The sequence below is a fragment of the Crocodylus siamensis genome, chromosome 2, assembly GCF_052110815.1.
Source record: "Crocodylus siamensis isolate JL-2025a chromosome 2, ASM5211081v1, whole genome shotgun sequence".
Classification (NCBI taxonomy): Eukaryota; Metazoa; Chordata; order Crocodylia; family Crocodylidae; genus Crocodylus; species Crocodylus siamensis.
Genome location: NC_143396.1, coordinates 274,690,580 through 274,718,160, shown reverse-complemented (window position 1 = coordinate 274,718,160; position 27,581 = coordinate 274,690,580). Strand labels below are relative to the sequence as shown.

The 27,581-nt window shown below is 39.3% G+C and overlaps 1 protein-coding gene across 1 annotated transcript in view; it reads right to left on the bottom strand.

Moving 5' to 3' along the window:
* The window catches only part of DYNC1H1 (dynein cytoplasmic 1 heavy chain 1), a 62,431-nt gene that overhangs the window by 15,935 nt on the left and 18,915 nt on the right, over positions 1-27,581 (bottom strand). Inside the window, exons 21-59 of the mRNA XM_090034044.1 lie at positions 27,069-27,215; positions 26,637-26,803; positions 25,795-25,968; positions 24,852-25,017; positions 24,579-24,767; positions 24,293-24,487; positions 23,168-23,450; positions 22,204-22,304; positions 21,294-21,453; positions 20,742-20,985; positions 20,376-20,559; positions 19,333-19,545; positions 18,893-19,131; positions 18,612-18,768; positions 18,039-18,266; positions 17,563-17,793; positions 17,268-17,408; positions 16,683-16,916; positions 15,026-15,232; positions 14,824-14,945; positions 14,474-14,639; positions 14,102-14,265; positions 13,046-13,175; positions 10,791-10,924; positions 10,142-10,256; positions 9,857-10,018; positions 9,566-9,780; positions 9,235-9,439; positions 8,877-9,050; positions 8,669-8,788; positions 8,405-8,525; positions 6,392-6,587; positions 5,892-6,009; positions 4,816-5,031; positions 2,855-3,067; positions 2,532-2,659; positions 1,583-1,736; positions 330-476; positions 95-245 (exon numbers count right to left, since the gene is read on the bottom strand). Coding sequence (XP_089890170.1) covers positions 95-245; positions 330-476; positions 1,583-1,736; positions 2,532-2,659; positions 2,855-3,067; positions 4,816-5,031; positions 5,892-6,009; positions 6,392-6,587; positions 8,405-8,525; positions 8,669-8,788; positions 8,877-9,050; positions 9,235-9,439; positions 9,566-9,780; positions 9,857-10,018; positions 10,142-10,256; positions 10,791-10,924; positions 13,046-13,175; positions 14,102-14,265; positions 14,474-14,639; positions 14,824-14,945; positions 15,026-15,232; positions 16,683-16,916; positions 17,268-17,408; positions 17,563-17,793; positions 18,039-18,266; positions 18,612-18,768; positions 18,893-19,131; positions 19,333-19,545; positions 20,376-20,559; positions 20,742-20,985; positions 21,294-21,453; positions 22,204-22,304; positions 23,168-23,450; positions 24,293-24,487; positions 24,579-24,767; positions 24,852-25,017; positions 25,795-25,968; positions 26,637-26,803; positions 27,069-27,215 — 6,811 coding nt within the window. The remainder of the gene's footprint in view (positions 1-94; positions 246-329; positions 477-1,582; positions 1,737-2,531; positions 2,660-2,854; positions 3,068-4,815; positions 5,032-5,891; positions 6,010-6,391; positions 6,588-8,404; positions 8,526-8,668; positions 8,789-8,876; positions 9,051-9,234; positions 9,440-9,565; positions 9,781-9,856; positions 10,019-10,141; positions 10,257-10,790; positions 10,925-13,045; positions 13,176-14,101; positions 14,266-14,473; positions 14,640-14,823; positions 14,946-15,025; positions 15,233-16,682; positions 16,917-17,267; positions 17,409-17,562; positions 17,794-18,038; positions 18,267-18,611; positions 18,769-18,892; positions 19,132-19,332; positions 19,546-20,375; positions 20,560-20,741; positions 20,986-21,293; positions 21,454-22,203; positions 22,305-23,167; positions 23,451-24,292; positions 24,488-24,578; positions 24,768-24,851; positions 25,018-25,794; positions 25,969-26,636; positions 26,804-27,068; positions 27,216-27,581) is intronic.

Here is a 27,581-nt window from a genome sequence, read left to right as displayed (position 1 = left end):
GCTGCACAGCAAGAAGTAACTAAGTTTTCTTCCCATCCAAAGAATAAAAGGGATCATCATGTCATCCAATGTTGGTGGTTTTTCTGGAACATACCTTGAAGTTTAAGGAGGTCAGAACGTTTTTCATCAACATCTGGTCTTTCAGCTTTCAGGACCTCATTTAGACACTGGCTTTGCAAACTGCTGCGAGTTACTGTGAAGTTGACAAATGTAACACGAGAGCAGAGATCTGGTGGGAACTCAACCTACAAAAAGATATCAAGAATAGTTTGAGGCTTAATACTCTTTCCCCTCCCCCTTAAAGAGCTAATGTTTTAAGGTTTGCTTACTGTTGGATCTCTAGTGGAAAGGAAAATGACAAATGAGGGTGACAAGTCAATGTCTTGGTCTCCCAGGGTAATCAACACTCTGCCTCCAGTTCTCCGGACTTCACGATTCAGTACAGGATTCAGAACTGGGTCATAGCTCTCCACATCCTAAATATGGCAACAATAATTGAGTACAGAACAGTAGCCAGGAAGGCCTCAACTAGAAAAAAGCCTACACAAAGTTCTGATTTAGACCAGGGTTTTCAGCTTGGCTCAAACTCCAACTGTAATCTATATGAAGTTCCTTGGTCATATGCAGAAATGCCAAACTATTTCATAGTTTAGAGCAGAATTTCTAGTTCAAGTCCTAGTCGGATGTTTTGGATTGTAGTAACATTTCTAGTTTGGGTTCACTATTTACTTCGTGTAGATACGTAATTACAAGTAGCACCAAAAAAAAAAAAAGAAAAAAAGAATTGGAATTCCCATTGCTACAAACCCTTATTAAACAAACAAATTGTAACCTCTCTAAAGAGGAATGAGACACTAAGCAGAGGCTTACAACAGCATGACCCCTTTGAAAAAGCAACTCCCTATGTACCTCTGGGTCTCCTTCTGTAATATTAAACAACATACCATAAGGTTAAAGGGAGATGCCAATTATTTCAAGTCCCTCTCTATTTGGACTTAATACACTTTAACAATGTCTACACATTCACTACCCTTTGTACAATCATACCAATTACTTCTTTCAACTATGTCCAACCTAGCTATTCAAACACTGACTGGCTTCTAGTTGACAGTGGGCCACAGTTTTGAGAAACCATCATTACAGATCAGTTTAGGGAAGGTGTTCTGTGGGAAAAGTGGTGGTAGGGAAGGGCATTTAAGCAAGTGGATGAGCAGGATGTGAGCAATCAGATAACTGGTAGAGTGGACAGGATACATGAGAGGAAAAGAAAGTGACCAAGTCAGCAGCTTTGAAGTTTAGAAAAGTTTAAGAAGGCAGAAGAGAAGGAACAGTGTTTGAACGGACAAGGACAATTATCTTAGCTGCATTATAGGGTGAATCAGAGGCATATCTAGGTATTCTGGTTACTGCAACCTTAACAAGTGCTTTGGAGTTCCAAATTAAATGCCTGCAAGGAACTTTATTTACATTAGATGTTTTGTTACTATGGCAACAATGCTAGGCTTTTTAGGTATAAAGCATAGATTTTGCATGGGCTTCCTGGAAATGTAATCAGGAATTCCTTTGTAAGCAAAAGACTAACCTGGACCAGTAGTGGGTTACCAAATCTCAATGCACTTTCCAAGTTCTTTCTGAAAGCATCATCCAGAAAGCTAGTACGAGTAATCTTACGGTCCTTGTATTCATTCATGATGAACTCTGTGGCTTGTCCAGAAGGATCAATGATCAGCGGATACCTGAATTATTGAACAATTATTTGCATTAGCTAAGTTGGATGAATAGAAACACAGCTGAATCTATTAGAGTTCAGCAAGTACTGTATTCTAGGTTTTGTTGGTTTGTTATGTGATGTTGTCGCATAATGGAAAATAGAAGCTTACAGTTATCATCCTTCAGCTTTAATACCTTCCTCACGTGCTTTAGTATTTTAAAATAGTATTTGTTGCCTTCCTTCTTAATATATTTGAACTAACAAAAGTATATGAAGCTTCAAGGGAAGGAAATGTTTCATTTCCTGTCATAATTACCACCTACTATAAACATTTAGGGTTCCTGTACATGTACAGCAAGGCTGCTCCGACATACTGTAATTACAGTGCATCACAGCAGACTTGATTGAGTCTGCTGGAGTGTGGCAATTGCCACGCTCCAGTAGACTCCAGTGTCATGTGCATCAGTGTCCCCATGCTGAAAAACGGCAGTGGGATGCCTTAACTAAAGCTCGTTTGCTGAGCTTTAGTTAAAAAAGTACTGCCGCTGCCATTTTTCAGCGTGGGGATGCCAATAAACATGACGCTCCAGGAGCTTTAATTAGAACAGCTTTCAGAGCCACTCTAAAGTGCCCCCTCACCACTCCCAGAGCATGTGACTAAACACCTTTAAAATTTTAGAGCTCTTGCAAAGCATTTCTGCTCAGTGATATCAATTTTCATAAGACACTGAACTTCTGAAGGATGTTCAGTACCACTGCTACTAATGGGAGCTGTGCCCCCATCTGTTAGATTCCTTATTTACCCTTAAAAATGAAATACCTATTAAATCGCTTAAGCATGATGGCATTTTCTGTGCATAGGTCATCTGCTGGTAGGGAACTGGCTTGCCAGCGAAGCCGCTCATCTGCATTGGAAAGATATTCTGTTCTTGCGATGTCTGTACGGAACTGAAAAGTAAATGCTAATTAGTATTTAGCCAGCATCTAGCAACAACTTATGCAACTGTAATTGACCAAAAACAACTAGATCTAAAGTTATTTCATTTGCTAATGCCCCCTTAAAGTAGAAACTCATTTTAATGAGTTCAAGTGTCTTTTGTCATGTTGAAATCACTACTTTAATAATTATGGTTAAGTTTTTACCTGGATATTTGCTTGCTGCAAGTGGTGAGACCACGTAGTGAACAAGTTCTGACGCATTTGCTGGTCGAAGTAGCCAGCATAAGCAATGAAGGCTCCTGAAAGCAAACAGTCCCCTGCAATAGTGGACATCTGGTTCTTGAAGGTTTCACTTGTTTTCTCCCATCTTTCACGTTCAGCAGACAGACTCTTCAAGAGTGCTGTACTACGATTTACCTAAGGAAAAAAAATAGAGGCAAATAGTCTCTATTTAGAAGTTAAGCATTCAATTATTGCATGTGAAAAGGCAAAATTTGCCAAGTAAAAAATCCTGGGGTGCAAGTAGAGATCAAAAAAGTGAATATGTGCAGAACAGTGGAAGTTTGGTTCCAATTAAACAGCTACATTTTATATTTCTGAAGTGAAGTGTGTGACATCTTAAGCAGCCGTGAAGACGTGTGCTGTTCATGTGCACTTGAGGAGCCGGAGTTCAGGAACAAAGTTTAGCACTATTTCAATCCACTCTTGTTTTACTACAACAAATATCTGTTCAGTAATTATCCTGCAGTGCAGTTTAAGAAGTGCAACCTATTAGCTCGGTGAGAAACCACTGAGAAACAAGTTTCTCAAAAGTTACAAGGCCAAACCATTCTAATTGGTTAACTCAGTGTTTGTTAAAAGGGACTGGGATAGCCTAGTTCTGACTAGCTGTCTACATAATTAAACACAAGTTTAAAGTGGTGCTTCTCAACCTTTTTTTAGAAATGGCACCCCTTGACAACTTTGAATGTGGACTCCCCAGTTGAGAATCACTGAACAACTGCAATGTGCTCTATGCATTTCCATAGGAAACTGCTTAGAAGAGGCATAAAGGGGCCATAAAAACCCACTACTTTCCTGCACTGAAAAGGTGGAGTTTAAGGTGACTGAAAAAAATCTGAATCACCCAGCCTTAAAAGCAAAAGCAGCACTTCAAGACTCTTCCAGACAATTAAAAACCAGTAGCCTAATCAGAGAACAGGGCAGCACTGAAAAATTAAAAGAGGGATGCATTGTGCAGTCTTATTTTTCTGAAAACTTATTGGGACTTTGACCAGATTTAAAAATAGAAACACTAACACCTTACTGAATCTGGGAGACTGTCTCTAGAGCTGTCTGTTTAGACAGTGAGCTAAACTGTACTGCTTAAGGAAATAGAGTTATTTTAGTGTCATATGACTGAAGGAGATTCATACAGAAATCAATTATGCTGCATGGCTCTTCCAGACTGAAAAAATTATGCTGCATGGGTCTCCTTTATCTCTGGATACAGTGGCAGCAGCAGGACCCCTAAAAGCCAGTGCGGTGAGTACCCTTCAGGCCTGCTGCACACACACAACAGAAAGACTGCAGTATGTGCTCTTCTCCCTGCATTAAGGCTTTCAGATCAGCCTAAGAGACAGAACAGCCGGTTTGTGCTGCCCTTCCTGGTCTGACCTTGCACAGCGTCTCCTGGAAACAGAGCTAGGTGGAGCAGGTGGAACTGTCCTGCATGCCTGTTTCCAGGAGCACGGGGAAGAGGGGGCAGACTGGGAAAAGACTACAGCACAAGCCAGCTCTGCTGCCCACTTTAGGCTAATCAAAGAGCCTTAAATGCATAAGGATGCAGACATACTGCAGCTACTTGTAATACTTTTACCAGGCTGTGTCAGCACCCCTGAGGAAGGACCCTGGAGTGCCACAGTATCCCAGCTGAGAAGCAGAAGTTTAAACTCTAATGCCTTGTGAACATCTTCTAGAAGAATTGTAAGTCCTATAGTTGTCAACCCAAAAAGCTGTATAAGCCCAGAAATGAAGTCCTGAAATGCAATTTGTGTTGGTGAAAGTGCTGCAGATCTGTTTCACAGATGGACAGAAAAAGTTGAAAGCCATATAGATTTCTACCGTCTTTCCACAAATTCAAAAGCAAGTCAGGAAGAGGAATACTATTATACAAAAGTTCTCACTTTTGCTTCTACAGCAGCCAGGTCTGCCTTAATAGCCTGAGCTTCTGAAATCAGCACTGCATACTCTTCCTTGTAGCGAGCAATACTGGCTTCAAGATCACGAATCATCTGTTCCACCTCATTAGCTTTCTGCTGGTTATCTTTGGCATCGTCCTCCAGCTTCTGCAGTTCATTGCGTAGAGGTTCTACTCTTTTCAACATATCAGCATAGTTCAGCTGTAAAATACACACAACCATCAGCTCTACACACTTCCTGAAAATGTAGATTGATAGGACACTAACAGCATGTACAATCTTTTGATAACATCCTTCTGATTTTTAGGAGTTTAAGCTTTCTGCAGAATCAAATCTTACTCTAAAATTTAAAAAAAACACAGATTAGGGCTCAAATTTTTGGGGAGCATGAAACTCCCAAATTCAAGTTTGCTTCAGTGTACTTACTGCATAAGTAAATCAGCTGCCTCGGCTAACAAACCCTGATTAATAGGTGACTCACACTTCAGAAGTCTTCCCTGCAAAGTTTGGTCTGGGGCCAAAACTCTTCCTTATAAGTAACTAACCCTGATAAGGCTGAATATTATTCCACTACTCTGCGTTGTGCTTTACTAGCATTACTTCAGAGCTATACAAAAAAGGCCTGAGCAAGACCTTCATGTTACATGGAAAACATTTTACTTATCTGATCTCTTTCCTTAGCTGACAAGCCAGCAGAATTTGGTTTTGGCAGTACTTGTTTAAAACTAGCTGCAAAGCAGCAAGGTTAGTCACCATTACTGAAAACTGATAGTTCAAACTGAGGAAGTTTTGCGATAACTATCCTAGTAGTTTTATACAAACTCAGCGCATGTAGGACACTAGGCATGTCAGAGCAGTTAAATCCAAGTGTTCTCAAACAATGCCAATTTGCATGCAAACTTGACTTATTGTTATTTTTGTTGTTTATAAAGAAAAGCACCACAGTCCAAGTGGTGGGAGATGCATGATTTAGCATCTTTGATATTCTGAACACCTTCAAATTATTCCTTTCATCACATTAATATAGAAACATTTTATTATGACAAATTGACTTAAGTTACCTGTGCAATTGCCCATTTTACCATAGGACCACAGGCCAAGGATGCTCTGTTCACAATTTCATAATTATAACTGGGATTTGACAAGTAGTTCTTTTTCATCTTCTCCCGGATGGCATCACTGAAAGAGTCATGTTTGACAGACCATGTGTAAACAATACATTTGCCCAAGCACAGTAGTCACAGGTTTTAAAAACTGCTCCCCACCTACCACAGTAACCAAAACTAAAAAAAAAGTCCCAGTACCTTAAACCTTCAGCATCTGAACTGCAATGCTTAGAAGGGATTTAAAGACTACTGTTAACACATGAAATGAATTTTAGTTCCGTTACTGGGAACAGTCCTTAGTTTATAGTGAGATTAATTCTTTTGTGTTATATAGAACAAAACACAAAAAAGTGAGGCCAGTTCTGACTATTCAGAACACTTTTATTACTTTCTTATTGTGAAAACCTGTTAATTTTTCTGCTCCTGGCAGTGGTTAAATATTTGCAGTTATTCACCTGATCTCTTCAGCAGAAAAGTTTACAATAGTTGGGATGAAGTTTTCCCTCATGATGATGGAACGTATCTGTTTCCAGTCAGTTGTACTTTCACCCAACAAAAGACAGATGGACTCCAGTGCTAGCTTCACTGCTGCAGGTGGGTTGGCCATAGAACGGACTTCTACCAGATGTTGCTTCTTTATGGATTTAACAGCTAGCCACAGCCATCACACCAGTTCAAGGAGAAGAAAGGAAAAAAACAACAACTATAGTTAGCAAGATGTTTTCAGATTTAGAAGCTACTTGAAAATTAAAATCTTAGAGGATTTTAGTCTTTCTGAAAAGAACTTTGCTAGCAGTGGGTATCAATAGCAAATCATAACTTGAGAAAGACAAAAAACTAGGAGTTATGAGGGGCCTCCAAAGCAGTATTAAGATGAAAACTGATATGACAATTCATACTGGTCAAACTCGGAGCTGACAAGTTAGGCAGACTAAAAAAACCTCTATGAACTTGAAAACAGATGTACAGTATATGTTGTCACGTGACAAATGTTTAATTTTACAATTAACTGCATTTGGCGTTTTAAAGCAGTACTTACTTCCCTGTTGGAACAGATTTGTATATTACAAAACACTTATATACACTGAATCTTAAGTTTGATGCAAGGATTTCTTAGGATGATCTCTTTTACTGGGCTGACTACCAGTGTGGAAGGTATCAAAATCAGATGCTTACAGTAGAACTGAACCACCATGGCTGTAGACTTGCTCTTGTAAGACCATAACATGGAAAATATCAAAATCTGCTGCTTACAATGAAAATCTATGCAGTTGGTCCAATAAAAAGGTATCACCCTAAGAAATTCTTGTCTTTCAGTTTCTGGACCATCACAGCTACAACTTCACTCTTACACCCCATTGTTTGAAAAGTTTCGGTACGAAGTTGCTTTGTATTACAATGTCCATATTTTGATTGCCAGATTTTTCAGTGCATTATGAAGTCCGATTACTTATGCAAATAGCAAATTCTAAATCTTCTCTTATACAACCTAGTCTGCCAAACTAATTATGGATACAACAGGACTTGAAAACACAGATTTTGTAGGACATTTTTATGGACTGAATGCTGGTATTTTAGAAGAATCGGCATAGCAGAAGTAGAATGTTTTTTAACTTTCATTATATAGTATTGCAGTAATGTGTTATTGTGCTTGTATTAAATGTCACTGGACTTTTGCAGTGTGAGGCACTGAAGACAACAAAAAGAAAGCTATTGAAGACATTGATATTTCATACTTCCTTTCATTGCCAGGAAACTATCAATCATCACACAGCTAGAAATAAGAGTATTGAGACTCTTATTACTGTATTTGGTGCTATTTTTCATTGGGAAAAAAAGACGACTTTCATGCATTTAAAAATGTTGATTTAAACTAAAAACAAGTGTAAAACTGTGTCTCACTAACTGTATTTTTGGTTAGCACACTGCTCATTTGCAATACTGCAGAGAAAGTTTGAACACCCAAGTATTCAATGCCTCCTGCCCTTGAGTTGAAACTTTAGGGTGGCCGCATTTGGACCAAGCTTGCTGACAACCCCTTTATGCTCCCTGACTTAATTAGCTTTCAACAGAAAAGGTGGAGCTTGGCTTGCAGTGCTTAGGTTTAAGCAGTCTGGACAAATTATAAAATTGCACCACTTGGTATGATTACAGAACATTGCTGCAAGTCTCTCAATACCATTCTTCATTACAAACACAGAATACAGCATGTTTGCAGAGATTCACAAAAGCAGTGAAGTTTATGGCTCAGCATCTACAAAAAGTCTACCATTCCCAACAAAGCCACAAAAAACCTCAAACAACTTTGGAAGCATAAGGTATTAATACTTTCCTTCCTCTGCTAAAGGGTTTGTATTCCCCCAGGTAGAGGGACTAATCCAGAAGCCCACTGAAAAACAGGCATTTTCCCTTTGACTTGAATCATGCTCCATGACCTATAACAAACATGCTAGTAAGTGCTAACATACCATTCTGAGCTTCAATGACAGCAGGCTCAACTTTATCCAGATCCTCTTTCACACTCATTTGTTTATCTGCAATTACTTCCTGCTGCTTATGCAGCTGCTCTTGAATTTCCTGGCTCATAACCTATGAGAAAAGTAGTACAAATATTTAAAAACAGTTTTCTTTTGAGGCTGTAGGTTCCCATTAGGAGTATTACTATAAACCAAAATGGCAGTTATTTGCAACAATCCATTCTATACATGAAAATAAAGAGCTTGGATTTTTACCTTTTTCTTCTCAGCTTCTTGTTGATCTTTCACCATCTTTTTCAGTTTGTCATTAGCTGCTGCATTCTTTACTTCCAACTCCTGGCTCTTTATTCTCAAGTCACGACGAAGTTCTTCCACCTGAGATGAATTAAATGAGCAGTAAGAGAAGTGTTTTTAAACCAAGTTACACTTTACTAGCTTTTGCTTTGTTTGAAGAGGCATGTACCTGGTCAACAGTTTCCTTGATTTTTCTAAGGCCAACATTCAAGTGCATCTGCTGTTCTTCCAGCTCGCTTCTCTTTTCATTGAACAAGTTGGCATAATGGTTGATGAAGTCCAAATAATGGCGTGGCGTGATTGCCATAGTTCTCCCTCCACGTTTTGCTAGACGAGCATTAGCCTTTCAAGAAAAAGGAATTTTGTTAAATGTAAGCTTCACGAATGTAAGATGCCAAAATACTGAAAACAGTATGCTTAAAAACACCCTAGGTAAGTGCCACATTGCTTCACTTTATGATAATTTATCATTAGGAAATAGGAACATACGAGAGCTCTGAGAAGGATCAACAAATAACAGCACACACCTGATGAAGGGTCTGATGAACAAATACACAGCTATTTACAATAGCTTCCCTGTGCGATGGTGGTTGTGGCAGTTTGTCATACACAACTGGCATATAATCAGGCACAATGTAGTTTGGCTTCTCAAGATCCATTTTGCTTGTAAACTCTTTGCCAACTTGATACAGTGCTTCCGTTGACCAATCTCCAAACCAGTTCAAGACGCACCTGAAGATGCATTGGAAAAATTTTAGCAAGAGAAGGTGGTACTCTTTAAATTAAGTCTTAACATTAAGACCCATGTTTTAAGATACCAAAGTTTGTTTCCAAACAGATTTCTAATATGATACTCACCTATTGAAGAGAGCAGGAGAGGTAGCTGCTCTGTCCTTCAAGCCCTCAGAAGATGGGTTCATGGTGAACACAACATGGAGATTACGAATAACTTGACTGGTGAACCATTTGTACAATTCTTCATGTGAATCTAGCATTAAACCTTCTTTCTGTGCTCCCTCTTTACACTGAGTCATAAGGGTAGCATATTCATCTCCTTCAAAGAGACCTGGAACCTAAAACAAAAAATGTTTTTTTTTTATTCTTTGCATAAGGGGTACTCACTCAACAAACACGATTTACTCAAGTTACCTCTCCATTGGCTAGAAGAGTATTCATTCTCTCCAGGAATCCAGAATCCAGGACATTTGACTCATCCATTATAAATGCTATCTTCTCATTCTTGCAGCCAGAGCGCCTCAGTACTGTTCTTAGATCTTCATCAAAGTCTTCACCTGTATATTTCCTGTGAACCTATAAATTCAACACTAGTTATGTATCATTTCAAATGCTAGGTGATAAATCTTATTAAGTAGGATATATGCAAACAAAGCTTCAAAATATCAAAAATGCCTTTTTGGTAACATGACTACCTACCTTAATTTGGTAAACACTTAAGCCATTCATCCAAGCAACAAATCGTGAAAGAGTAGTTTTCCCTGCTCCACTAACTCCAATCAGAAGCAAATGACCTTGAGGTTGACGGAAGATCCTGAAAAAGAGCACAACATGAAGCAGGATTTGCTTGATTAATTCTCACTTGGGCACCATATCCCCTTCAAATTTCCTTTCTTAGTTCTCTTAACTGAGCACCCAGAGTTGATAATGTCCAATACAAAAGCTAGAATGCTGAACCTAAGCAATGGTTTTTGGTTGTAGCCATGTTGGTCTAAGGACATAGGCAGGCAAAGTTCTTAGGGCAGATGTGATCTCTTTTATTAGACCAACTGAATAGTTGGAAAAAAGTTCTTTGCAAGCTTTTGGGTGCAATCACCCTTCTTCAGGCATAGGAAGTCTCTGCTGTTCTGAGACTCCAAGGCATGAACAAAGTTAAAAAAAAGTGTGACAGAACCTACAATGCACTTTAGTGCAAGTCTCCAGTACAGAACCACTGAACTGCTAGTTTTGTCAAAACTAAAACAGTATTCCAGTCTTGACTAGCCTGAATTAGATTTCTGGACAAATCTAAAAAAAAGAGACATTTTCCAATTTTAAGCATCTCAAACAGCAGTTGAATTCATCTCACCTGTCAATTCTCAGCACATGATCCAAAACTTCATTGAACAGTACAAGTGGCACATCAAGTTCTTCTTCATAAAAAACTTTCAGCCTGGCTTTTACATAGTCTCTCAGCTCTTCCTGGTCCACTGGGATATAATCCTATAACAGCAATTTACATTAAACAATATATCATTTAAGACTACGATTTTCACAAGGGCACTTTATTCTGGATAATGGGATGCCATCAGCACAGATAAATCATTCTTTGCATGAGCAGAATGCCAGTCTTTCAAAAAATCTCCTCCAAAGGCTTGCTCCACCGTGCAAGGAGATATTAAGAGTAGAACCATAGCAAACATTATACGCAGCAATGCTGCTCAAGATTTCTGCAGGTAACCAGATACAGGTTGGCTTGACTTAGAAGCCCACTGCATTCCTTCCCCTGGGCTGCAAGAAGGTACAGCACAGGACTCAAGAAATTTTGTATTTGTGTGCTAAGACACATGCTATACTACAGAACCTGAATTGTCTCTGTTATACTGGCTTTCCAGGAACGTTATTTGAAAGATTCTTGATAAAAGTCTATGTATGCCATGGATGCAAACTAGTCCTCAAACTATCATCTATTTGTTAGTCTTTTTGCCCTTTTACAGTTATTGGACGTTTCTTTATTAATGCATGCACACACATCTCAACTGGTTTATTAAGTTATCATAAAGGCACCTAGAGCATTGGATAAGAAGACTTTTGCAAATACAAAAAGGTAGGACATTCTCTGGTCCAGCATACAAGCAAGATTTACAAATATATCTTTCTGAGTACCAAGAGAAAGACTAAAATATTCAGAACTTAAAAAAAAAAAAAAAGTAGTCATTGCTGTTACTTATAGTTGATGTAACAGTTGCACCCAGTAAAGACTGGAATTTGATAAGATGCCTCTTTTCAGACTGAACAGAAGCATTTACAGTTCTGAAAACCAGGAGCAGAATCTCTCAGTATTCTAACCAGACAACCTTTGGTGGTAACTCCAAATCTCAAGTACACATGATCCTACTCAGAAGTACCAGAGGAACCCAGTTTTCAACAAGGAGAAATTGGTGCTTATCCAAATATAGTACTGTTCCTTGTAGTCAGACAGCCTACATGGCTGTGCCAGAACTATGTCCCAAATGCCATATTCCTTGATCCTTGGATGCTTCTGGGAGCATCCAAGCTCTAGCTGAACTACAGCTTTAAAGACAATACTGTCATGAACCCCACTGTAGTCTAGGGCTTTGCGAGGGCATCATAAATATTTTCTTGTATTTACCGATATGGCATGTATGACCTTGTTGTAAACATTATGCTGTATCCATTTACATCTTTTTTTAATTGCATAAAATAGTTATGATCTCTGTATATAGCTTTATGATTTTGGACATGCTTTAGCAAAAGAACTAAGGGTAATTGCCACTCCCAAAACACAGGCAGCAGGAAACATTGGGTTGGGCTCCCGATGCATTTCTTCTATAGAAAGAGGCATCTGACAGAAATAGCCCAGCCAGAAGAATGCCAGGTATCCTACGGAGAGAAGTTTTGGAAGGATTTTGCAACTCTTGAAAATTGTAACACTTTTTGTTTGTTTGTTGGGGGTGGGGGGAAGAGGAGGAAAACAATGGCTTGTAGTTTTGGGGATGTAAATGCAATACATCAGGTCTTTGGATTTTTCCCAGGCTGAAGAAGGGTCCAAGGCCCCAACTGCCTGGGCTGGCTGAAAGAGCAATCTCTGGGCAAGTGATATTTCAGGCTAGTCCATTCTACAGAAGAGGGACCTAAAGGTTTCTTACAACCCAGGGAATCTACCTAAAGCTAGCAAAGATCCCTCTGCTGCAGCTGCCAGCTCTAGTACAAGGGCAGTGAAGCTGAGGCTTTTGGGGATAACGAGTTATCCCAGCACAAATGCTGGTCTGTTCCTTAGAACATGCATCAGAGCAGCAAGGAGAAACGAGGCTCTGGGAGCACCTTGTGGACCATTTGTGACAAGTATGTATCTGAATTCTTAGACATCTTAATCCCTTGATAGTTTCTGCTGTGTTTTGTCATGGTATAGCATTTCAGACAGGTTACCTAGCAATTTTAAGTCTCCCTAGATAAATCCTATTAAATCTAAATGCTACTTAAGACAATCCCTTTACTAGTGCATTAGAGGAAAAGTGGTGGGCAGAGATTTTTAGCATCTTAGGGTATAAAGAATTTGCAAGGGTCAATACAAATACAGCTTCTACAGAAAGGTGACACTACCTTTGACAGCCAGTTGCTGTACAAGATGGGTCTGCTCATAGCTTTCTCTTTGTCTATGTTGGGGAAATGTTTCAGAGCTACCATATCAATATTCTCATCAGTCCAACGCCTCTCCTCATCTTCTACAAGTCTGATGAGGAAAAAAAAAAAAGTGTTATAAGCAAGTGCAAAACACCTAAAAAAGGATATTATAAACAGCTAATGTAGGCAAAGAATAGTAGTACTGGAGCAGTGGATGACTTCTACTTGCAGGTATACTTCCTCTCATTTCAAATTTGGCAGACAGATCTCAACCCACTGAAGGGATCGTTGGTTATGCGCCTAAATGGACTAAGTGTCACGTACAGTTAACTTAAGCTTTGCCCTAGAAGGGAGCCAAGCTCAATTCCAAGTACTCCAAAACACAAGAGTGAAAAGCTTTCCAAATTGTTGAAGCCACCAAGTTCGGATAGGTATTCAGTGGAACAGAGTCCTAAGAAAATGGTAAAATCTGTTCCAGCTCCTTGTTTTTACCAACTTTAAATGGAGAGATATGTGCTACAATCCTGCAGTCTTTTAGGCATTCTGTACTCACGACAACTGTTCTGAAACCCTGTTTCTTGCAGAAGTCAGTTTTGGTGCTAGATAACTAATTGGAAGGAAACTTTTGACCATGGTACCATAAAAAAGTTGTCTAACAGTAGTCTGTATTTTATGTTTAAAAAACTTCTAACACTGCCACTAAGTAAAGCCCCTCTAAGTATCTGATAGCAACATAAAAAAGGCATAATCATTTACATTAAAAGCAGTTGCCTTCTCCATGAAAAGATATTTGAATCCACCATTATAATATATAACAACTGTAAAGACAGTATGTGCCTCCATAGGAGGCTTTATTCTCAAGCAATTTAGTTCAATAACTGCTTCTAGGAAGAGTGGAAAATTTATATTAAAAATAAAACCATTCAAGTCTCCTTAGTGTTCTCTCTCTCACACGTTTCATCAGTTAAGAGCCTCAATTCCTTTAAAAATAATTTATCAAAAAGGCGAGATCTCTTAATTTCCAAGTCACTTTACCTGTCTTGGAAGAGACGCAAGGCTTCATGTGCCCAAATCCTAATAAGGCCTTCAACAGGTAATGTTTCTAATGGTCTTAAGGCTTCAAATATACCTCTCACCCATCGAGTCATTTCACGAGGTGAATAAATGTAGTGTGGCTGAGTGTCCTGAGTGAACCTCTCCTAAAGATTCAAAACACTGGGGATTAGAAGAGTTGATCATTTTTATCCAGGCCCACAAGATGTTTCACCCTCCCCTGGTCACAACTGACACCAAAGAGCCACGCACTAAAAAGGCAGAAAGCAAATTGCTAGCACTTATCTCAAAGCACAATAGCAATAAAGAAGGACTAATTCAGCAGAGGTTGGGGTAGTGTATATAGCAATATACCTGGGACATTGTGTAGAACTCTACCATGGCTGCTGTGAGAGGTTCTGCATACGTGCGGAGTGATGGGATAAGTCTCAGCATTGCCCGATTGAACGTTCCATATATCTGAGTAAGCGAAGCTGGTCCAGGGTAGTCCACATATACTACAGGGACATGGCGTAAAAATCTGAAAGAATAGGGACACCAGGAAAATTCTTATGTAACATTCAACTTAACCAGGGCCATTTCTCTATTCTGAATGACTATGCTGTACTTCAGGAGTGAATTCCTATCCAAGTAGCTTGAAGCAGTCTCAAATTTTCTAGCTACATAGGATTACTTTAACAGCAGCTTTTTACTGAGTACATTACCTATGTGAAAGGGGTTTCCTTCCAGGATCAGTAGGTGGGTTACAAGCTCCAACAAACTGAATTCTCTCTAGTTTCACCCATGTCTGGTCTGATGTACGATAGAAACCTCCATGTTCCACCATCTGAATGAGACAGTTATTTTATTAAAAATGAAGACTCCCTAACTTAGTGGTATAATGCTTTGTTTCAAAGTGAAACAAACCTGTCTAATGAAAGATATGACTCTCTGCGTGCCATATTTGTCCATATCTGGCAAGTTGATTTCATCACAAAACAGCACCAGCCATTTCCCCAGCTGCACAGGAGCCAATACTACTCCATTAGGCGTACGTCTGTACTCACAGTAATGATCAAAAGTTTTCAAAAGCAGCTCTGGAGTAGTTGCACTTGAGAAGTTCAGCCCAACCACCTAGAAAGAAAAGGGCAGGAGGGTGAAAAGAAAAAAAGCATTTGATGCTGGTACCATAAAACCATCACTTCAAAAGAAAGAACATGTTTAGCAAAGGCTTTCAACAGTAATAAAAGTTAAGCCATGATCTCACTGGATACTTTGTACTTCCATAATAATCCAAACTTCTGCCACTGAAGTCAGGCACCCTATGGTGGTATCCTCTCCACTCTCATTTATATATTGTCTCACATCAAAGGATAATGCTCTTGTAAGCCTAGACAGACTACCTACCCAAGCTTAAAGCTCTGGTTTTATGGAAGAAAACCCAGTATTTTAGTACTACCAGTACTGACTATGATGGATGGATAGTTTTGGAGTTCGAGCCCCAAGGCCAGGATATAAAATTCATAACTTGTCAATGACCATGGGAAAATCCATTTCTGCTATGTTTCCATCCCATTTTACAAGCACATTTAGCTAACTAGCACACAACTAGACCAGCAGTGCTTTACTTACCTTTACTTTTCTAGATCAATTTCATTTGTTACAATTTGCTCTACTGATCAACTCTGGTATAAATAGTCAAAACCCAATAGTGTCACAGGCACAGAGCCAACAGAAGCCAGTGATATTAAATGGAGTTGACAATAACACAAGTTGCACACCAGGTGGTGCTTACTTGTGTTGCAAATTGCTTCATGAAAAAAAAGGCAGGAAGCCCCATTATAGATTTAAGGCAATAGAATTTATACCCTACTTCCTTTATGCCTTTGTCTAATTATGATGTTTACTACTCAGCATGAGTAAGCAATAAAGTAAAAGGCATAATTTTATGCCATGTTAAAAACTGTATACTTAAGTGAAGGGAGGACAGGCTATATTGCTGCACGAAAGACTCTAATCTCCAGTGCCAAAAACGTTGTGCCCGTACTTCGTTTACACTGACACACTTAATTCCCCAACCCCAAAAGTTTTACAAGTGTATCTTAAAAGCTATGCTGCATTGCAAGTACTCACACAACTCTATGCAATGTGTATCTTGCGCCTTATATGCATGGTTCTGGTCTCCTAAAGACCAAGTGTAGCTTGTGAGAAGCTCTGGCAGGACTTCAGGCTTTGCAGGTACCTGACTACCACCTAGGATTTTTTGATTTTTTAAAAAACATTTAGGATATATAGCAACAGAAGAAAAAGTTCTCTTTACACATTTCTTAAAAAATTACACTGACAATAACTGTCTGTTAGCCAATTTGATTTTGGAAAGTAGTTTGATAACTGGTGACAATAAAGGGTAAAATTTACCCAGTGGAGATTGCTTATGGTGTTGACTCAGACTGCTCAATGTCAATTTTCAAAGTAAGTCTTTTTTCTTGCTTTAATGCATCTGCAAGTCAGCTGCAGATTTGGTAAGAGCCAGAGGTCTATAGAAACAAGTGATAATACCCAGGTTTGACTTTAGAATAGTTACCTCCATATCAGGCAGGGCTCTGAGAGCACTGAAGAGGGTCATAGTTTTTCCAGAACCTGGAGGGCCACAAAGCACAAGGGGCTTATGCTCTGCTAGCCAAGTGTACAACAATGCTTCATGGCGGACAGTATCTAGGGTTGGTACCACAACATCAGGAGCAGCAACTTTGTGTGTTTCAACTTCAATTTGAGGAACCTTAGATTGCCATGGCACCCATTCGCCCGTAATGGACACCTAGATGAACAGAAATGTAATTAGGAAAAAGTCACTAGCTCTATCCTAAATTCTAACATGAACCCAACCCAGCAACCTGTTCTTAAGATGATGATGGACAAAATTATGCTTTTAATTAGCTGAACTGTTTAAAAACACCTACAAATATGATGCCATATGGGATAATTTAGAATCAGCTTGTATGATATACAGTGCAGTACCTACTGGCTGAGCCATTCGGCATCAGGACTGATTTGAGATAGTTTGGTACTAAATTAAAGTTTCAATTTAGTACTTTAAAAGTGTGCACTTAGAAAAGTCATTGTGGTCTGTTTAATTAGAATGGTATAAATGGAAAATGAAGGCTTTTACCTCATAATCAATTATTGGTATGTTGGGTGCAGTGGGAAGTGGTACAGTGGTGATTCTCCTAATGTATTCTCCAAGCTCTGCTCTCATTTTCAGACGGCTATCTCCAGAAAGCGACCACAGTATTGCATAGACCAGGTATCTCTGTTGGAAGACAAAATATTTTAGCTCATGCAGATGTAGCGGTTATTTCCTGCACCTGCCTTCCAAAAACAAAACTATTCAGGGAACAGTAAGTTTAATAACCATGCTGATCTCTTTTGTCACGGTATCATTTTGTAGCAGCATTTAAATTTACCTGGATATAACGCTCCAGTTGATCTATCTGCATAGGAAAGTCAGGATGGTTGGCATTGTACTGGGCAACATTGCGACAAGCCTGATGCAACATGGAGAACAGAGAACCAAGACAGCGCAAACGAGTGAGGTCCATGATGTGCTCTAACTTGAAAGCATGCTCTAGTGCTTTTGTCACCAGTCCATTAGATGTGAAGTATGGCTGCATAATTGTTGCTGCATCTCTCTGGATCTGTTGAAAATATTAACATTGTTCAAGGATTGGGTTTCCTTCAAGTCAGACTGGTTTTGGAAAATGTTTGTCCAACTAGAACTTTGAAACATTTCATATTTTAATAAAGTATGTGAAGATACATTTGTACCTTAAGGGAAACAGAATTAACATTGACATTATAGCCTTAATTTAGGTATTCAGAACAGCAGTTAAGCGAGTAGATTAGTCCGCAGTCCTGCTCTACAGTAGTTTAAAAGTTATACCTGCAACATTGGAGAAGCTGCTTCTTCACCTTCATCTTCTTTGCCCTTCCGCCTACGCTGAGCTTCTTCCTCACCTTCATCCAGAGGGATGCTTCGTAGTCTGGCCAGGAAGTTATTGAATATCATGTCTGTACTCAGAACATCTTCACTAAACCAGACCATTCCACACCTGGACACGGTAGCCAGGGTTGCATATTTCAGATCTTGTACTTCAAACATGATACGCACCTAAGAAGAAAGAACATTTGAGAAATCAAGTTAGTTCAGTAATTTCTACTGAAAATATTAAAAAGGTCAATTTATGTATTTGTGTAAGTGGGTAGGGAATAAGAGTCAATTGTACCAACAATACCTCCAAGAATTTAACTTGACCCCACCAGACTAGGAAATGCCCGGAGATGTATAAATGTAAGGGCATGCTAAGTAGTGGTATAACAAAATATTATACCCATAGAATTGTTCTAAAAACCTCAGAGCTTTTTAAAGAGCCTGTTTACAGACTACTGAAAGCAGCAAAGGAATTAAATTCAGTAGATTAGAGCAAATTGTACTTGGTTATAAACACAACATTACATTAGGTGGGAGGCTGAGACGTTCTCCATTGGGCAGGGTCAGCAGTTTGTTGTCATCCAGCACAGAGTTTAAGTTCTCAACCCATTCAGGGTCTACATCACCATCAAAGATAATCCACTGCCGTTTCTGTAGCTCACCCCTCACGTTGTCTATAATCCTAAATTGAGAAAAGCATTTAGTGTGGGTTTAAAGACTTAAGCAAATACACACCGTTTTCACTATGCCATTAATAGATCATACAGTGAGCCCCTTAATTTTAATAAAATGCTACTAAGACTCACTTTCTCAAGACATGTGTAAACAAGCCATCTGTCCATTCTCTGGTATTTGGGTCCAAAGTACCATAAAGATGGTCTTTGCTGATCGCTTTTGGATCAATGATGTGTGCAACACCTTCCACACCCTCCAGCCGTTCAAGAGCTTTTAAGAGTACTCTCCAAGCCATGGTCTTTCCACTTCCAGAAGGACCCACCATCATCAACCCGTGATTGATCTGGGTTATCTGATACAGCTGGAGAACCTGTGACAGAACATGATTTGCTGGTGAAGTCTTGCACTTTTGCAGAGACTGACAATATTACTTGGAACTAGACATTGAAAGGATTTCCCCAGGTTCTAAAGAATCTCTGCAGCAGAGATTCCTGCTTTTTAAAAAATGTAAGCTATGAACATTAAGTTTTTCAAATGTAGGATTTGAAAGTGTTCAGCTTCTGTAATTTACCTTTTCAACCCACATGCCACCAACGTCCTCTCCATCCCCATATGTAAGGTACATTTCCTGACACACTTTCTTGAGCTCCTCTCGCAGGGCTGTCATTTCACCACGATGATACTGTACTCCAGGGAATACATCGGAAAGGAGACTGAACAGCAGTGGGATATCTTCTGCAACAAGTTTGGGTACCATTGTTTCACAAACACTCTGGATCAGAATCTATGTAAAAGTGTAGGTTTTGATAGGACAAGTTAAGAGCAAACATGGGCAGTCAGCTTAGTAGAAATAATTTGATAGTGTCGTATACTTGGACTAAATAGTTGCATCTTCCGTGTTTGAATGTATAACTAAAACCTCAACAGCAAGTATTTCACATTTGTGCAAAGTCATAATGACAGTGCTCAGTCTTGATTGCTTGTACACAAGGAATTTAAGACCATTTAAGACCAAAATTTCCCTTTAGCTGGTAACTGTAGGTGCTCAAAACAGGGGTGGCCAACCTGCAACATGGGTGCCACAAGTGGATATAGGCAGCCTTCATGTGGCAAGTTGGGGAGGGGGATGGCAACAGTGGCAGATAAGTGGGGGAGACAGAGCAGACCATGAGATCAGGCCGGTCACAGAAAAAGGTGAGAAGCAGATTACGTAAGGCAAAGGGATCTGACAGGTATTCAGGGAGGGTATAGGGCTTATTTGTGATACATCTGCCAAAAAAGTTGCTTCCCCACTGCCTTAAAATATTAAAATGTCAAAATGGATTTCTAAGCATGCAATATGATAACAATATTCGCCAAGAATAATTTTAAGTGAAAATCGTTAATGAATACAAGCACTCTTCCTCAAATCACCGATTAAAGTTTCAGCTGTTTATTGTGGCTAATACTGAACCAATTTCACACGATGCAGGAAGTGCTAAAAAATAAAGTGAGTAGATCAAAGTTTGCTAGATAAAGCATCTGTTTTACCATGTTAGAGTGTTCATATACATTTATACTGTAGTTACACCTTTACAGTGACTAGTCACTTAAAAAATTCTGTATACACTTTACCTCTTGCTCTGGTAAATTCTCAGCAATTTCACCTTCATCAACAACTTCACCACGTTCTTCCTTCTCTCGTTTTATCTTCTGAATCCTCTCCCTCTTCACATTACCTGCACTAACCAGTACGCTTTTCAGAGCTCTCAAGCCAAAGTCATAATGGCTTTGAGAGGACAGTTGTTCATCACATAGTCTAAGTGGAAAGAGACCAGAATCAATTTAGCAAAAGCTCATCACAAGTTTAGTGTTTAAGAATAGCTGCTGCAGATGAAAGATGCTATTGTTGGTACTTGCCAACATTAAATTTTAAAATCTGAAACCTAACAATGCTCTTTTAAAGATTTATTTAGACTTGCATGTGTTACTATTACTCACTTGAAGAATGGGACAATCTTGTTGGCAAGCACTTCAGCAGTACGGAAGCCCTGGGAGTATAACATGACTTGGGCAATTAGCTGTCGGTCTGGCTTTGTCATTGCCAAGCTACGGAACAGCTTCTTCAAGTTGTCAGGAAGATTTGATCTGCCTGCGTAGCCAGGATTCATTGTGATGAAGATAGCCATGTCAGGGCTCACTTTAACTTGCTTGTTCAGCAGCTCACAAGTTATTGGTGCAGAAGCTAAAAAAAAAAAAGTTACATACTACAAATTCAGCTTGTTTTCTTTCAACAAAGTCAGCTCTTAATGCAGAAGAATGTTTCCTTAGCATCCGACTTTGTTTTGTTTACAATCCAGCTAATTCAATTAAAACTTCAAAGTGACTTCCCTTCCATAGTTTAGAAATTGCTTATACTATTAGCAAATCTCTGGCCAAGACAGTGATGTTTCTGCCCCCATTTTTCAGTTAACTATGTCTAGAGCAAAAGCAATCATTAGATACACTACACAACCACTACCAGAGAACAGAAAAAAAAAAAAGATTCCATACTTTTGTCATAATTTGGATTGCAATGTTCTCGCAATGCCTCCTGGATGCACTGAACCTGCTGAGAAACAGCAGAAAGCATGCGCTCCTCCAGTCTGTTGAATTCATCAAAGCAGCCCCATGCACCCACTTGGCAGAGCCCCACGAAGATACGTCCCATTGCCTATAGGTAAGGAAACATACATAGAAGTTACCTTTGTATTCCTTCACTATATGCAACTGAAACTAGCCTGTATTGTTTTAGAGACACAAAGTTAGTGTCAGTCAAAAATCTATGCTTTCAGTTGCAACCCCCTGATGTCTCCCCAGTTCAAGTCAGAACCTAACTAAAATGTGCAATTAAAAGTTGAGTAATAAGCTTTGAGAGGATAATAAAAGCACAGTGCCAGATATTAACCAACTAAAGAATGAGTATACTAGTAGAGCTAGTCCAAAGAATAGTACTATAGTGAAGCATTTTACTTCAACTGTAATTCTTAAATTAAGTTTTATGCTGTTGTGTACATGTATTCTGCTTCTCTTTTCATAAAAATCTTCCAGGGTCTGAAAGTCAAAGAGCTGTCTCAGTAATGCATTTTTAGAAACCTGCACGTCTATTTCTGTTAAAGCAAATGCTAAGCATCAGAATCCAAAATTAGTTGAAACACTAATGCATCAAGAACTGGGCAGGATGTGGTTGACAGGTAACCCTTTGTGCTTATGTGAGCTTCCACCAAGACAGACATCTCAGTTCAACTGCATAAGTCAATTACCCCTTAGAAAGGAGGTAGGCAACTGCTGCCCCACCTCAGTTTAGGCTGCAACTCTGCTTTAGTTGCATCTGTTGAAGATGGTTGCAATTTGACCATTAGAGAAAAAGATTATTTTTCAAGCCTACTGGTTGAACATCTTACCAGAATAAAAATCACTATACCTGGAAGTCAAATGTTTCATCACAGTTGAAAACCAAAACAAAGCGTCCAAGCTGGTGTCCAAGAGCCTTGACAGATTCTGTTTTACCAGTACCAGCAGGACCTAGTTTTGGAAGGGGACAGGCTTATTAATCTCTTCACAGCATGAAAAAAGTTAAAGTCAGTATACATATGAAGCATTGCCAATTTATTCAAGCTAGTGTTTTCAACTACAGAAATGTTTTTATTGTAGAAATTGCAGAGCCTACAAAGATCATCTAGCTAAGGGGGTGTCAAACTCATCCAAGACTGCAGAGCACATGATGGGTGCAGAGCCAGTCTGCAGGGCACATCAGGACCCACAGACCAGCCCCACTCAGGTTCAGTGCACACTGGCCCAGACTCCAGGCTGATTCGACATTTGGGGCTGGCCTGCGGGCTCAATTTAGACCACCCCCAGATCCAGCGTGCAGGGCCGTCCAGCATGGGTGCCACATGCAACATACCTGAGACTGGCCCTAGGTGCAACGCATGTGCCAGCTCTAACCCCTGAGCCATGTACAGCTTGTACAAGATCAGCTCCACGCACTGCATGCAGTGCATGGGGCTGGGGCCAGTGTGTTGCATGTGGCACACCAGTCTGTGACCCATAGGTGGCATTGCAGGCTGGACGATAGGGCTCCTTGGGCTGGATTCAGCCCATGGGCTTTATCTTGGACACCCCTGAGCTCCTCATCCCCCCTACACTGAGGCAGGATAAAGTATTCCTAGAATATTACACACAAAAAGCTTCCAAGTGCATAGGATTCCACAACTCCTCCACATAGCTTGTTGCACTACTCTAACATTACACCAAAATATTCAACCCAAATCTTGGCTTGAATTCAAAACCACTACTTCTTAAATCACCTTTGTTCTGCTATAAAGTATACAGCATGCTTCATCTTTAAATGTAGAAGACATACTGGGAATAAAATACACACTTACCAAATGGTGATCCTCCAAGTCTTGCCTCCAAGGCTTGTGTCATGGTCAGGTAGCAGCGGTCAGTAAGAGGAGTCTGCACTAGCTTATCCTGAACACCAAGGTACTCAAAGCCATAGTTGAATTTGGCATTTGCCATCTGAATGGACAGCTGTTGCAACACATCGGTCTGTTTTGGGTCAAAGTAGAATCGCATCTGACTGAGCCACTCAAAGGATTTGGAGTTGTCAACCTTACTTTTGATTAGAGATCTTGTAACATCTCTTTGGTGCACCAATTCTGTGATCTGGAGAACAAAATCAACTTGTTAAATACTAGGCGTAAGTCATGTATTCCAATACAACTAAGTCACAGCACCTCAAATGAGCTTTCTATTTAGAGAGCCATTGTTCTGGGCCACAGACCTAATTTTTATCTAGTCTGAAGAGGCACTATTGTAAAAAAGGTCACCTGTTGCTAACAGGACTAGCAGGCTCTATCATCTCAGAGAAGCTTCAGACTTAGTTCTGAGACTATGTGATTAGCCCTTGTGGAGCATAGGTTGCAATGGATACAGCCTCTCTTAGATCCACAAAGTTTATCCTGTCAAGGACTTCTATGAGTTTGTGAACAGCTCCACTGTTCTTCTGGAAAGAAGTTCAAGGAAACGGCTGTACCAATGCCACTATCACCTTTAGGAACAGAACTTATCTTTCTCTTTATGCTGAATTCTCTACAATTTGTAAGACAAGCTAGTAGCAAAAAGTGCTTTGCTGTTCCACTTTACATCCAGCTTTATAGTAGGATGAGCCCAAATTACTATTTGGTGGATATTAGTTATTTCCACTTCCAGAGATTTTGAGGATATCTTCAAGGTGGCCATGACACATTATTAAATCTGCATTAAATTTTTTACCATCAAAAGTGGAGAGTGATTAGTGTATTCTAAATATTTCTTTGCTGAATTATCTTTCAGACTTTGAATAAATGACATTCATTTGTAAATTATTTGTAGAAACAGGTGGTTTTGCTTTCAAAGCTTGATGTGAACATTAAATCAAGCTACATTAGAAACCAATTTTAGTGAAACTAAGGTGTACCTTTAAAAAGACACTGAATAACTTACGTTGAGAAGGGAGTTTTGCTTACCAAGTGCTCCAACTTCCTTCTGCGGAGGGGCGGTTGTTCCATCAACACTGAATCTGCCAATACATTCAGTGTGACCTCGACATTAGCCAGCACAGAATGCAGAGGGCTGCTGTCACCACCACCACCCATGCCATTCAGAGCAGACTCAACATTCTCTGACCAAGCAATCTGGGCTGACAGGACAACAAGCTGGGCCTAGAACATTAATAGTTAAAATTGTCAGGATCCTTTCTTCCCACAAGAGGGTAGCCGAACATTAATATTTCTCAAGTGATTTGACAGATACCTGATATTTGTCGATCCAAGAAATATAAGTAGCTGGATCAATGGAGGTTGCTTTACCAAAGATTTCTACTTCTGTAACAGACTCAGCAAGCAGCTTAGCAAGGGTGACCCGCATTTCTTTTTCCACAAGTGTAAGCCACTCATTGATCTTGGGGTGTTCTGTGATAGACACAGGTGTTTTGAACAGCACCTGAAAGAGGAATAGATTTAAAGTTACATTTTAGTTTAAGCTATGGACACATTTAAATAAGGACTCCTGAAGATGCAGCTATACCTCCTCTCCTTCACGGGAGGAGATTCCCAGGACAATAGAGTTATCTTCATTAAGGATGATGCTAGAAACTCCAGCAAACATTTTCTTGAAGTGCTTCTGCAGCTTGGCTACATTCTTGCTGTTCCCAATAATTTCCAGTAAATCCTCATCACCAACGAAGTAAAACCTAGAATTAGATAAAAAAGTTTCATCATGGACCAAACCTGCATGCACAAAAGTGAATTAAATTTACAGATGTAACATTTTGAGTACAAATAACAACTTCGTAAGTCTTATGATATTTGGGAGATAAAGCAAGCACCTTGTGTGATATTAAGGCTAATCTCTAAAATGAGATTAAACTTGCTTTTTAAGAACTAGAAGATAAATACACACTAAATTGTTGTGCACTTCCCTCCCCTCATACTCCTTACTCTGAGTACTTTAAACTTCATTCCTTCTGCTATAGTGAAGAAGCTAACTGAAGTTCTTTCTCCAGCTTCTTCCAGTGCTAGGGGTCTATCTTAATGCCACTTTTGTAGCACGGACTTCTAATCTTGGTATGGAAGTCGCACATTATGACTGCAATTCAGGCACCACTGAATTGATGATGAAGGTGAAATAGAATGCAATATAAAATTTGAATTTGCTTATTTAGTTTAACTTCTAAAACCTGTATTCTAGCTAGAATCCATGTCAGCTGAAAAACAGGCCATTAAACAATGCTTACTACTGAAATCATACACTTCAGCTACTTTACACTGCATCAGAAGCGATGGGTAACTTTTCAGACAGACTACGATTAAATGCCTTAAAACTGCAGAAGACAGTTTGTGTTTTACAAGTAGTGACTTAGTAAAGAATTTGAGGAACACAGTGCCTGTATTAACAACTACTGATATGCAAGCATCCATCATGGTAGATTTTATTCCGTATTTTATCAGTTGGAGATTAAACTCCTTACCGAGGGAAAGAAGATCTCTCTCTCTCCAGATATTCTCCCAGTGCCTTCTGGATCTTTCCAAGCAAGTCTGCCAATCTTTCCAATGATCTTTGTACACCCTGGATATTAAGAACATCCATCACTAGCGGAGATTTGGACACCTTTTTCATGAGTGCCAGAAACTCGGTACTGATGCTAGAGGTAAGAAAGGCATTAGCAGATTAAGTGAGGAAGGCTATCAGTATAAACTCAAAAACTACAGTCTGGATATCCTGGCATGTGTGACATTTATGAATGCTCTGCATTATTATGCAGCAAGCTGTATGGAACTCTAAAACTGGATTCCAGCTAGATCTCTCCACAGGTACCTAGGAAAAACAGTGGCAATTAATTCACTTGTTGATATGCAGGCACTTTTACCTGAATACAGTGAATTTACACATTAAGAAAGCAACACATACAACTCTGCCCTGTTCTCATGCCTCAAGACAAATCTCTGGGATCACTGCAAATCACTGAGCAGCTTATTTGAACTCAGGCAAAACCTTGCCTGAGGTTTAGACAAGATAATATCTGTATCAGCCTCTTGCTTCAATTCTTTTCTAGTCTTTTGATAGCTAACCTAAGTTGCTTTAACAAGTCGTGGTATCACACTGCCTTTTTCCTGAATCTGCCAGCCAAAGCCTGCAGTAAGGCTAAAACCAAGCTGGATTTGTGCGATATCAACTGCTGGATTCTATAGTGGAGGTGGCAGGCCTGACATTTGGAAGGGTGGCAAAACATATAGCTTGGCTTAAACCAGAAATACTAAGAATATTAAAAAAAGAAGAAAAAAAATGAGAGAGAATCAAGCCAAAGTGTACCTTTGGAACCTCTGGGTTTCAACAGGAAGCAAATGCTTGATATCAGCACTACCAGTGAAGATACCCTCAAGGTAGACCCATCGTCTTTGAACATCTATCCAGACATCAAAGAGAGCCATGATACGATTCAGTTTGTCTTCCCAGCTAAGAGCGTCTTCCTCAAACACCTAGAGGTTAAGCCAGCCATTAGTATTCAGTTTACCTTAAAAAATTACCTACAAGCAGATATTACTTTTCGAAGTGGGATAAGTTAACATAAAGCTAGCTTAGCTAACATTGGGATGAGAGGACTTTTTAAAAGTGATTTAAACCACAATGTACTTGCTCTTGTACGTGATAATTTGTCAACACTTAGCACAAAAGCTAACAGTTGAAATATTAGGATAGAATTGCAAACAAAGGGAGTCAAAGAACTGGTTTTACATTATATACCTTGTAGTATGGCGATAGCTTCATTGCAGATACACTGTTGATGTGCTCTTTGACTTTGTTGAAAAGATCATCCCAGCCACGAATCAAACGACATTTGTTCTGATAGTTAACCAGGTCCAGTTCATAAGTATTCCACACTTCTCTTATCTTTAAAGAGAAAAGAAAATCAGAAGGCCTTAATCCTGACGCATTATGTTCTAAAAATATAGAAATAAGTTAATGGACTTTTTACTTCAAGGACTATAGGTTTAAACCTTGAACTACTTTAAACACACTTTAAAAATGGACCTAGAAAAAAAAAAATGAAAAAAGGTGAACTGACTGAATACAGTAGTAACTAAATTAGTATGCAGGAGTAGTTCAATAGCATTTTCTATTTCCCATCTTAATATTTTAAGACTAATTTTAGCAATTTTGCATGCGAGTTCTTTAATTTCAGAAAACTTAAAAAGCTTTATTTCCTTCCTGAAGCAGTTATCCTTGTTCAAGTGCCATGTTACAAGTTCTGACATG